The sequence below is a fragment of the Biomphalaria glabrata genome, chromosome 5 (assembly GCF_947242115.1).
Source record: "Biomphalaria glabrata chromosome 5, xgBioGlab47.1, whole genome shotgun sequence".
In the NCBI taxonomy this organism is placed as follows: Eukaryota; Metazoa; Mollusca; class Gastropoda; family Planorbidae; genus Biomphalaria; species Biomphalaria glabrata.
Genome location: NC_074715.1, coordinates 34,011,733 through 34,024,501, shown reverse-complemented (window position 1 = coordinate 34,024,501; position 12,769 = coordinate 34,011,733). Strand labels below are relative to the sequence as shown.

The 12,769-nt window shown below is 36.6% G+C and overlaps 1 protein-coding gene across 1 annotated transcript in view; it reads right to left on the bottom strand.

Annotated features, from left to right (window-relative positions):
• LOC106060279 (collagen alpha-1(IX) chain-like) overlaps positions 1-12,769 on the bottom strand; it is a 159,667-nt gene that overhangs the window by 3,610 nt on the left and 143,288 nt on the right. The window contains exons 36-41 of the mRNA XM_056030301.1: positions 12,257-12,289; positions 8,639-8,785; positions 7,101-7,155; positions 5,598-5,699; positions 2,334-2,423; positions 35-112 (exon numbers count right to left, since the gene is read on the bottom strand). Coding sequence (XP_055886276.1) covers positions 35-112; positions 2,334-2,423; positions 5,598-5,699; positions 7,101-7,155; positions 8,639-8,785; positions 12,257-12,289 — 505 coding nt within the window. The remainder of the gene's footprint in view (positions 1-34; positions 113-2,333; positions 2,424-5,597; positions 5,700-7,100; positions 7,156-8,638; positions 8,786-12,256; positions 12,290-12,769) is intronic.

Below are 12,769 nucleotides of genomic sequence, written 5' to 3'. Positions count from 1 at the left end.
CTGCATTTAAAACAAAACTAAAAAAAACAACTACCTGGTGGGCCATGTGATCCTGGTGGTCCAATTATTGCTTCTCCCGCCTCTCCCTTCTCACCCATTGGTCCACGTTGACCTGTTCACAGAGCAAGTAAAAGAGTATTGGTCTCAATGACATACACAAAACAAGACACACACACACACCTTAAATTGACCATCACACACACACAGCACGTACACTGTTAAACAAGGACACATTGAAATATATTTGATTTTGATTTGTGAAATTAGTTGAAAAGGACGCTACTAACTACCCACGCATGCCCAGTACACATATTTCGCGTCCAAAGCTTGGCGTCTGTTAACAATTTTAGAATCTTCGTTAGCGCGCCAGTACTCAGTTCACTGTGCTTGGTGAGTATGCAAGAAAGCACATCCATATTCATCAAGGCCTTTTACAGTGCAACCCATCATGTATGGGTGGAAGATTGAAAAATACTTAAATTGAAAAATACTTAAATGAGCTTCCCTCAGGTGTTCGGCCTTCGACCTCGTAGATTCCCCAATCTCAGGTGTCAATATAACAATCTCAAATGTGGCATTCCTTTCCATTAAATACAATCAAATTTGACTTGGTCCATGGAGTGTTCACTAATATAACATACATTGAATGCATTAGGTTTTTTTAAAAAATGACACACGGAATAGCTGAACTTGGAGACCAGAGGTTTTGAGAGAACTAGTCATTCAAATTGAAAGCGATATCGACAAACATTCACCAGGTCTCATTTCAGTAAGGACCAAATCAACTTGATACACCACAAGAGATACACTAAAAGATGTCGTGCTTTATTGTTAAAAGAACCAATATTTTGACACAAAAAAAATTATTGAAATCTGTGAAGTCAAAATCTGTAAGTTGTAAGTCCGACTTTAAAAACAATATAAAAAACTCATCATCTACAGTAACTAGTAAAAGATGGTAGCATCCCATACAACATTGTGCACAATCTGCAGAAGTAGTTTCTAAGTTTCAGTGACTTCCCTTTAATGCACTGAACTAAACATCTTTCTCTTGAAATAAGATAGGAATAATGTGGAGTGTAAACTTATTCGATACGTTTTCCCAATACTTAGTCATGTGATCATGTCAGGTCTTCCTAATGTAACCAGCTAACAGTGTTTATAACATCTAAAATCTGACAACACAAACACACACATTCTAACTGGTACAAGCTCTTAAAGCATCACTCTATCAGACATCAACATCGGCAGCAACTCTAGATGTTAATGGTTTGGTTCGCGGTTCATCAAAGCAACTATGACTATCCCTATTTATAGCGTGCGTGCGCGCTGTCATGTTTTATGCTCAGACTAGCTTATCGGTTTAATCCTAATAGTGTACACACTTTGGTTATAAGTCGTATAAGAGTTCCTGTTATCGCGTTTCTATTTGTACTACTAATGACCAGTCACCAATGTACGCACTAACCTCTAGTGGATGGGCAATTGTTCCGTGTTTAAAAAAATATTCTAAGAACAATATTGTATTTCTAGGTTCACGTATTGTAGTAGGTTAAGTTGTAAATAAATATGTCAACATATTAATACAATTTCGTTTCAATCTGTCGGGGAATGTATCATGAAGATCTAGGACACCCAGTCAATGACAATTCAGATGCTCAAAATGCACTTTTCGATCAAGAAATTATTTAAAACATCGTCTACGGCAGTGTAGCCCTAAACGTGGACCGCATCACCTCCGCCATCGAGTCCAATTACAACTTAACATCGAGTTGGGGGCAGGATATAACCAGCTAGCCATAGTTTGAGCATCATTGTATTACATATGTAGCTGTTTCCTTGACAAGAACAACACTGAACTCAGCTAGCCAAAGAACACTTTACTCAACTAGCCATAGAACATTTAAGTCAGCTAGCCCCAGCCTAGAACATTCACGTTCACACCCTTACACCTCCAATGAGATACTAATCTCCAATGAGATTTCCACATGCAAGACAAAGATAAATATCGTAGAAAGCACGTAGCGTACACTACAAGCGTACATGGTTCAGTACTAGGAAACAACGACAGCAGCTCACAACAACAACTACAGCAATAAAATAGTTTACATTGCACTCAGTTATCTAGTCAAGTTTGCAAACATATAATAGACAAATAATATATAGGTGTATTTCATTTTAAAAAAGCCTTAGAGTGATTCTATCAATTATAGATCTAATCATGTATTTTTTTGTTTACACTATGAAGGGGAAAAAAGAAAAAAAAAGTTTAATAGAAAAAAAAAAAGAAAAAAGAAAAGGATTAGACATAAAGAGCGAGTATCAAATATTACCTTCAGGGCCGGGTGGGCCCGCGGGCCCCGGCAAACCATGTAACCCAAGAAAACCTCGTTCTCCAGGGGGCCCAGGGGGGCCACGTTCACCTGTTATAAAAAAGAATGTAAAGAGGAGGAAGGCAAAGGCTAAACTGTGCAGCAGTGACGTCATGCAGTGCGAATGGTGAAAGGGGGGAAGGGGTTGGTAAGGAGAGGCATAGCCCTTAGAGGCGGGGCTTGATGGTGGATGATTGCAAAAGGTTAGAGGAGAGCATGCAGACGTGGCACAATACAACAGAAACGATGGACAAGTTTTCTTAAGCATCAGTTTGGTTCGTAACAACGTCTAGAATAGTCTGTAAAGAGAGAGATCTATCTATTGAATGGCTCAGCAATAGTCTGTAAAGAGAGAGATCTATCTATTGAATGGCTCAACAATAGTCTGTAAAGAGAGAGAGAGAGAGATCTATCTATTGAATGGCTCAGCAATAGTCTGTAAAGAGAGAGAGAGAGATCTATCTATTGAATGGCTCAGCAATAGTCTGTAAAGAGAGAGAGAGATCTATCTATTGAATGGCTCAGCAATAGTCTGTAAAGAGAGAGAGAGAGAGAGAGATCTATTGAATGGCTCAGCAATAGTCTGTAAAGAAAGAGATCTATCTATTGAATGGCTCAGCAATAGTCTGTAAAGAGAGAGGGATCTATCTATTGAATGGCTCAGCAATAGTCTGTAAAGAGAGAGAGATCTATCTATTGAATGGCTCAGCAATAGTCTGTAAAGAGAGAGAGAGATCTATCTATTGAATGGTTCAGCAATAGTCTGTAAAGAGAGAGAGAGAGAGAGAGAGAGAGAGAGAGAGAGATCTATCTATTGAATGGCTCAGCAATAGTCTGTAAAGAGAGAGATCTATCTATTGAATGGCTCAGCAATAGTCTGTAAAGAGAGAGATCTATCTATTGAATGGCTCAGCAATAGTCTGTAAAGAGAGAGATCTATCTATTGAATGGCTCAGCAATAGTCTGTAAAGAGAGAGATCTATCTATTGAATGGCTCAGCAATAGTCTGTAAAGAGAGAGATCTATCTATTGAATGGCTCAGCAATAGTCTGTAAAGAGAGAGATCTATCTATTGAATGGCTCAGCAATCTGATTTGAAAGATATATTTGACATTAATACTTTTATATATTTAACTTAATTCTTTTAAAATCATTAATATTGGATTTCACTATTTAAGCATGATTTAAGTATGCAGCCTAATATAAACTTTTTTTTTTGTCTGCACATTCATCTTTGACATAGGTGAGTGCACTAGAATAAATCTTTAAAAAAATCTCAACACGCTTCTGCACATGATTAATTGGCATTATTATAAAGTGGATTGGCAATATTCTAGCAACAAAGGATAGATTTAACACTACTAATTATAAACTAAGATATAATCAGAAAAACCTATATAAGATCATTTAATTTAAAAATAATATTTTTGTTTCTTCTTGTTATATGATTTATGATTTTAAATTGGACAACAGACTGGGGACACGACATTATGGTTAGGTTACAGATGGAATTGTTTGTTTTAGTTTATAGCCTTAAAAAATTAACTAAAAAGATTTTGGATGGCCGTAGGGCTCTAAAGTAGAGTTGGGTATCGAAACATCTTTTAAAGTTCGAGTTCGGTTCGGTCAGATTTTAGTTCGAGTTCGGTTTGATGTTATGAAATGAGGTAGTAGCAACAACTCTGTGCATGGAATAAAGTTCATTTCAATTGACTAGAGAAATCAGAGATGTCCAACCCTAGTCCCACCCCCTTTTTTTACGCAATCGCCGCCAAATAAAAAGGCTTCATTTCACAACTTCAAATGTGAGCAACTCTGTCGTATGTCTTTACCGCCGCCTCCTTCTTTTGTCCCTTCTTGGTCAATATTCTCATCAATCCTTTAAGCTCTGGACGTAACTTAAAGATGAGATCTTCGAGACTTAAACTAAGAATGTCGCCTTATTGGGTTATGTTTTTGATTTCATAATGCTGTTTAACGTTACGTTATATATAGACAGCCACAAACAGTTCTATACAACTCAGACATATTAGCTTACTTCCATGATCCACAAAAAGCTCTGTCCATTTTTTCCTGACATTTTCTACATTCAGGATTTACTTTTCATTAAATCGAATCCCCCATTTCATGAACGTACAAATATTCAATGGTACGGCACTCTTCGCGTTGATACCAAAAGAAGACAACCCAAAATGATGCAGGAAAGATGCACACCCAAGATGTCAAGGACACGACCAGCTCAAGAAAGCAGCAGTTTTCCAAGAATTAAAAATAACTGTCAAATCATCTTAATGAAAACTAAGTTTTCTTTTTCTTACAAGAATAGAGTAAAATCTTGATGCAGTTCGGCTAAGGTAAGGACAGTTCGTTTTGTTTGGTTCGTACCGATCAGTTTTAAAGTTCGGATTCGGTTCGGTATAAGTGAGGTTCGAATTCGGTTCGTTTCCCATCTCTACTTTAAAGCTACATAATTGTGATGAATATCAACAGATCTGTATTAATATCCACAGACTTATGTAAATATTAAGAAAGCTGTAAATAGTCAAATGTTGGTTTCCGTTTAAGGGAGAGAGAGAGAGAGAGAGAGAGAAGGAAAATAAAGAGAGAGAGAAGGAAAGTAGAGAGGGGGAGAGAGAGAGAGAGAGAGAGAGAGAAAGGGAAACCAAAATGAGCAAGGGTAGCGGAAACAATGATCTAAAAGTGAGGCTCAAAAGTAAACAAAATAGATGTAAATCAAGCTGCTTTGTATTTTTATAAAAAATAGATCTTAGCAAATATGTTGTTAGGGTAGGATTATACGAGTGATTATACGAATGATTAACAAATGTTCAGAGTTCCGTACTTAATCATTTTGGCTCTTCAATGTGAGAAATCATGAGAGAAAGTGGACTAAAAAAAAAACACTTACTAAAATCACCACCAAACCAACAAGAGCTACAAATGAACATGAACTAGTTCAAGTGTTCGACTACACACTTCTCAATTCAGTGATTCGGGACACTCTCAACACATTTGTTAATAGGGTCAAATATATATGAGGTTATATACAATAAAGGCATGTGTATATGTACAACAATGTTGATTCTGGAATGCAAGGGAACTTGGGATATAATGTATGGGGAAACTATCAATGAATAGAAAGTCAACACCTAAACAATAACACCACATATGAAGATGAAAGAAGGTCAGGTATGAGCTAAGAATCTGAGCACTGGAATAACATACCTGGAGCACCTGGAGGTCCTGGACGACCGTTTTTACCTGGCCGACCTTGGCCCGGTGGTCCCGGTGGGCCTAGTAAACCTGCTGTCAAATCTTCGAATTGTTCTGTACAATAGTAAATGACATACATTTATTTTGTTTCGCACATACACAATGTTACACAATTTCGGACATGCACAATGTTACACAATTTCGGACATACACAATGTTACACAATTTCGGACATACACAATGTTACACAATTTCGGACATACACAATGTTACACAATTTCGGACATACACAATGTTACACAATTTCGGACATATTTATCACAAATGTGAATAAAAGTCAAATAAAAAATAAGTGACTCTTTAAATATTCTTATAAGTTTTTGAAATTTCGAACTTGGGTGATGTAGTCAAAGAGAAGGTCTCTGAATATCAACAAGACAATCAAGGCAATTTATGGTACTTGTATTATTACAAAAGATATAAACAGTATACAGTTTTACTCTTTTGTTTAAAGTGTAAACATGAAAATCAGTTAAACAATTCTTACATCTACATACCGAATTTAAAACTTTTTTAAAATTCTATTTTTAGATGGAACGTGAATCTAAGCTCAAAAGTATTTCGTGAACAGCTAGTGCAGAATGAAACAAACAACATTGTTAAGTGTAATGCAAGCATTTGGTCTGGAAATCTACATAAAAAAGTACATGTATAAAAAAATGTCTTTGAACTCTTACAGAAGAAAGATGAGATTGTGGAGAGTTTTAACTTTTTGAGCAACTCAGTCGATAAATACAGTTCACAACTGATTCAACAGAAGAGTGAGGATCAGAGAAGAAGAGCAACTTTACTCCAGTCACGAGAACTGTTTACAGTCACGTTTGTATACCCAACTTGGAGAAGTTCAAGTCTGGAGAAAACTTCCAGTCACGTTTGTATACCCAACTTGGAGAAGTTCAAGTCTGGAGAAAACTTCCAGTCACGTTTGTATACCCAACTTGGAGAAGTTCAAGTCTTTAGAAAACTTCCAGTCACGTTTGTATACCCAACTTGGAGAAGTTCAAGTCTTTAGAAAACTTCCAGTCACGTTTGTATACCCAACTTGGAGAAGTTCAAGTCTTTAGAAAACTTCCAGTCACGTTTGTATACCCAACTTGGAGAAGTTCAAGTCTGGAGAAAACTTCCAGTCACGTTTGTATACCCAACTTGGAGAAGTTCAAGTCTGGAGAAAACTTCCAGTCACGTTTGTATACCCAACTTGGAGAAGTTCATGTCTCAGGAAAACGTTTTCAAAACTCATGAACATCTGCAACATTTGCTAATATTGAAACATTTATATTATAGTGTATATATTATAATCAACACTAGTATAGAGTGGTTGAGACTAGTATAGAGTGGTTGAGAATAGTACAGAGTGGTTGAGACTAGTACAGAGTAGTTGAGACTAGTATAGAGCGGTTATGTAGAGTGATTGAAAGATGTCGAATTGAAAAGTCCCACCTTGAGATGTCTTACCTCTGAGCACTTTATAACATAATTCTCTCACTTCGTTTTCTGATATACTGCGACCCTGCACAATGAAACATATTAAATGTAGGAATCTGTAGATCTAGTCATTAAAAGCATCAAAACTCATTACATTTGACTTAGATCACCAAAACATTTGGACACTCTCAATGTGTATATCAATATCAAGCAGCCTAGACCTGTACACTAGTGAGGCACTGACATAGATCACTGCATGATATTTTTAAAACAAATTTTGCAGTCTAGACTCACAAGACTTAAGTTTAAATCACGAGTCCAAAACAAATATATCAAAATAGCAGTTAACTGTGCAGCGTCCAGAAAACGTCTACTCATTTAATTCTATCTTTCAAAAGTAAGAATAATAAGAATGAGATTTAATAGTAACATGATTGTTTAAAGTCTTTTCATATTAATCAAAGTGCATTTTTGTAAAGAAATGCAAACTAGACTAAAAAAAAAAATATCCAAAAGGTACAAGCATGTGTAGCTCCCAATTAGCATTGAGAATGAAAAAAAAACCTTGCTATGCCCAGAAAAAATATGAAATAAAACTTGCTATGCCCTGAAAAAATATGAAATAAAACTTGCTATGCCCAGAAAAAATATGAAATAAAACTTGCTATGCCCAGAAAAAATATGAAATAAAACTTGCTATGCCCTGAACAAAATGAAATGAAACTTGCTATGCCCTGAACAAAATGAAATGAAACTTGCTATGTCCTGAACAAAATGAAATGAAACTTGCTATGCCCTGAACAAAATGAAATAAAACTTGCTATGCCCTGAACAAAATGAAATGAAACTTGCTATGCCCTGAACAAAATGAAATGAAACTTGCTATGCCCTGAACAAAATGAAATGAAACTTGCTATGTCCTGAACAAAATGAAATGAAACTTGCTATGTCCTGAACAAAATGAAATGAAACTTGCTATGCCCTGAACAAAATGAAATGAAACTTGCTATGTCCTGAACAAAATGAAATGAAACTTGCTATGCCCTGAACAAAATGAAATGAAACTTGCTATGCCCTGAAAAAATATGAAATGAAACTTGCTATGCCCTGAACAAAATGAAATGAAACTTGCTATGCCCTGAACAAAATGAAATGAAACTTGCTATGTCCTGAACAAAATAAAATGAAACTTGCTATGTCCTGAACAAAATGAAATGAAACTTGCTATGCCCTGAAAAAAATGAAATGAAACAAGCTATGCCCTGAACAAAATGAAATAAAATTTGATTAGCCCTGCGCCCGGACTTCTTTCTAGACGAGTAACGTTCTCTTCAAGAACTGATGGTCCATGAGTCAGTGGTGTTAAGTTTTCATGTTTTCATGGCCAAACGTTGAACGACATCACCATGTGGCTGTAAGGAATTTGCTGATCAGACAATGGAACTCAAGATTATTGAACTACAACCATGAGAACCAGTGCGTCTCTAAACGAAATGAAAAAGACACAGAGACACAAAGAATCTAGAGAGACACACTTTATAAAGACATTTCTAGAAATTGCTGCTTACAGGTTGTCCGGGCATACCAGGCATGCCGGTCTGTCCACGTAATCCTCTTTCTCCTGCAGCACCAGGTGAGCCCGGTAATCCCGGTACACCGGGCACCCCTTGTGGTCCAGCTATTCCGGGTTTTCCCATCGGGCCTCGTTCTCCGGGCTATCCACAATGTTAGAAAAAAAAATATTAGGGTGTTCAGGTCCAACATGAATACATCAAAATAACACTCTAATAAATATATTAGCCATTCAACATAGTCAGTATTCATTTTTGTACTATTTATTGTCATTACTACGTCTGCTACATTAGCATTCATTCTAAACGTATATATATATGTAGGCTATACAGTGCTGGAGTTACCTACAGACAACACAAGCTTTAGTTTAGGTGGCCCCCCCCCCCAAAAAAAAATAGTTCCATTGATATTTTCAATCATTTTGAAGAAAGAGCAAAGGAAAATCTGGCGTATGTTAGTTACAAGGGGGCCCCATAGTTAAAAAAAAAAAAGCTTAGGGCCTTATCAAGTCCAAACCTATATGTTTATATATTAGTCTACACTTACAAATTTAGTTTTTTGCTATGGAAACAAATATACTGCAAATGCACACGTTCACGCATACACACGCATACATACACATACATACATTCACACGCATACACACGCATACATTCACATGCATACGTACACACGCATACATTCACACGCATACACACGCATACATTCACATGCATACATACACACGCATACATTCACACGCATACACACGCCTACATTCACATGCATACGTACACACGCATACATTCACCCGCATACACACGGGAGAAAAAAGCGAGAGAACACAAGGGAAGGGGGGGGGGACACAGAAATTATTTTGCTTATTTTTTTGTTGTTGTTGAAGATTTTGACGTTGAAATTTTTTAAAACAAAAATTCTCTCATGTTTTTCTTAGTTGCATTTATATTTTTCCAAAATTGATGACATCATGAAATTCCAGGCTGCACTAAACATGTACATCCATGGATGAAGTGAACAATTCCCAATGGGTCTTAAGGGTTACAACAAAATAACATGAAAACGAAATGGACTCATTCGCTTTAAACGGTTAATAGAAGGTAGCTCTAGATAGGAGTATGTAATAAGGGGTGGTAGCACTAGGCTACATTAGGTAATTGAAAAATGTAGCACTAGGTTAGAGTAAGTATTGAAGGACCCTTACTCTAGGTCAGGGGTCGGCAACCTTTTGAGTCGAAAGAGCCAAAAATTACAATTTACAAAATTTTAAATTTTTAAAGAGCCACAAAGTTTTTTCTGGCAACAATAAATAGTAATCGCACATTTTTTAATGAAAAAAAATGTTTATTATATATAAGTAGTGTTTTTTTCACAACAAATTAGATAATATATATATAGCATTATTACATAATTATTTTTTTATTTCGGTAACAACTAAAACAGTTAAACATTTGCTTACAACACTAACTTAAACTTCAATAACAAACAATTGAGCAATGAAATTCAATGGAAGCGTTGGCTTTGCATGGTTTTAGAAAGTTTGGATACATTTGGCTCTAAAGTTGTTGTTTTTAGTTTCAAACACGACTCTAAGTTTTCAATTGTTAGTTGGCTTCTTACTTTGCTTTTAATTATATTCATGAAAAAAACACACGCTTTCACGCACGAATATGTCGATCCGAAGATAGTCATCACTCCAAATGCCAACTTCTTCCCTCACTGTAGCAATCTGGAAGAGTATTCCATGCGTCGAATCAACTCGCGGCATTTCTTTTAAAGCTGTCCATTTTTTGTTGCGTTACGTGAGAGGTTGCAATCCTTGAAGTTCTTCTTTTGGACCTTGGGAAGACATATACCTAACAAAATGGGCAACTTGTGCCGTGTAGCAAGATTAGCAAGTGATAGGACAAAAGAAAGCTGAATATCTTACAACTGTAAATATGTTATTTTTGAAGACATTTTAAATATTCTACCTTGCTGTGTTTTCGTAGATAGTGGCAAATCTTTGATTTTTTATCAAGATTTCTGGTTTGTTTTTGAAATCACGAAACAGTTCTTCAGATGCACGTAGGAAGCAGTCTTTGACATACTCACCATCTGTAAATGGTTTGCCTTTTTGTGCAATTTCGTGTGGTACCGCAAAGCCTGCCAGATTAGCATTACTTGTAGATTGCTTCTAACTTTGAGAAGATAATTGCTTCCAACTCATTTACTTGAAACAACAAACTTTAAGTCACAGCCAAAGCACGTGATGAAGTCGCCAATTCCTCTAGCGTCGAAAGCGACTTGAAAGCTACATAGAAACATCCGACGATGCCTCGTTAGAGAGCTTCTGACGGACTGACAACAGATTCAGAACTATTTTAAAAAAAATGTTTTGATAAAATACATAATATTTGCGTATGGAACTAAAGAGCCGCAGCTTCACACCCAAAGATGGCGTCGTTAGAGAGCATGTGGCTCGCGAGCCGCACGTTGCCGACCCCCGGCACTAGGTCGAGGCCTCGGGGCTAGCTAAAACCTTTCTGCAAGGAACAGTAAGCCTACCATGGAAAAGAAGAACAGGCAGACAGAGAAAGCCATGGGAAGACAACATCAAAGAATGAACTGGCCTGTCGTTGAAAGAGAATCTAAGGCAAATGACACGGAGAAATAATGAAAGATGTGATCAGATCATATGTGGACGAAGAGGGTACAGAGTATTTAAAGGGCTGCATGGTTAGTTTGAGAGCTTGAACGGCGGCAGTAAATGTGTTTCATTAAATTGTATTGTATATTTAGAAAGTGTGTATATTATTAAAATTATAGTTAGTTCCAGGTTTTCCTAGTTCCAGGTTGGTCGTTAACTCGAGTTATCTGGCACTCTATAAATATATCGCCACAGTTAGTTTAAAAATTTTAGCGAAAGAATTAATGCTTCATACAAGACTTATTTCCCTTTAGCTTAGTACATTTTCTATATAAAACAAAATTAATTTATTACGACTAATTGATGAACTAATTAGCTAATTTATTCATTGATTCGTGTATTGTCATCGACAATGAAAAATTTTACAAAGTTTCAATTTGATCCAAGAAAGTGAAGTTTAAAAAGATTCCACTCAGACAGACGGAGAGAATCCCTAACAATTCGAGGTAGTACTGACACTAGATATGAGTCATTTCTTTCACATTTCATGGTTTTTTTTTTTTCTAGAAATGAAGATTTTGTCCCCTGCCCTCTTTCATATAACACATCAAACCAAAACCAAAACAAAACCCTCATGTACTTATAGAATATCAAAAAGTGACTAAGAATTAGATTGTGCTCCACAAAGATTGTGCTCCACAAAGATTGTGTGACATGATGGCATGGTCAAAATAGACAGGGAAACAGAAACAACAGTCTGACTCTTTTAACACTTAGCAGACAGACACACATCGCTTGGCTTATGCCAAACACAGTCACATACTCAACAATCGCAAATACACGTATGTGACTTTCCAAAGTCATGTCATCAGTCGCTAGGTATTATACCAATTATGTCCCTTGTCATGTACCAGTAAGGAGGGAGCGATGAATCAATTCCTTCTCTCCCTTTGAATGTGAGTAGTTACTATAACTAAATGTTACTCACCATGCCCTGTTGTCCTTGGTTTCCTGGTGGACCCTGTGGATGTATTTACAATAGTCAAAATTACTTGATAGTATAGATAGATAGACATTACATAAGTCAAAAAAAAAAAGGCCAAATGTGTTATGTGTGTGTGTAGAACTAATGTTATACATGTAGGCCTACTATGACTAGATGCTATTTTTAGAATGGAGTATAATAGAAGGGAACCACAGATGAAAATCTAGGAGATACAAGTATGGTACTGTCTAGGAGCAGATACAAGTGCATTACTGTCTAGAAGCAGATACAACTACAGTACTGTCTAGAAGCAGATACAAGTGCATTACTGTCTAGAAGCAGATACAACTACAGTACTGTCTAGAAGCAGATACAAGTGCAGTACTGTCGAGAAGCAGATACAAGTACGGTACTGTCTAGAAGCAGATACAAGTGCAGTACTGTCTAGAAGCAGATACAAGTGCAGTACTGTCGAGAAGCAGATACAAGTGCAGTACTGTCGAGAAGCAGATACAA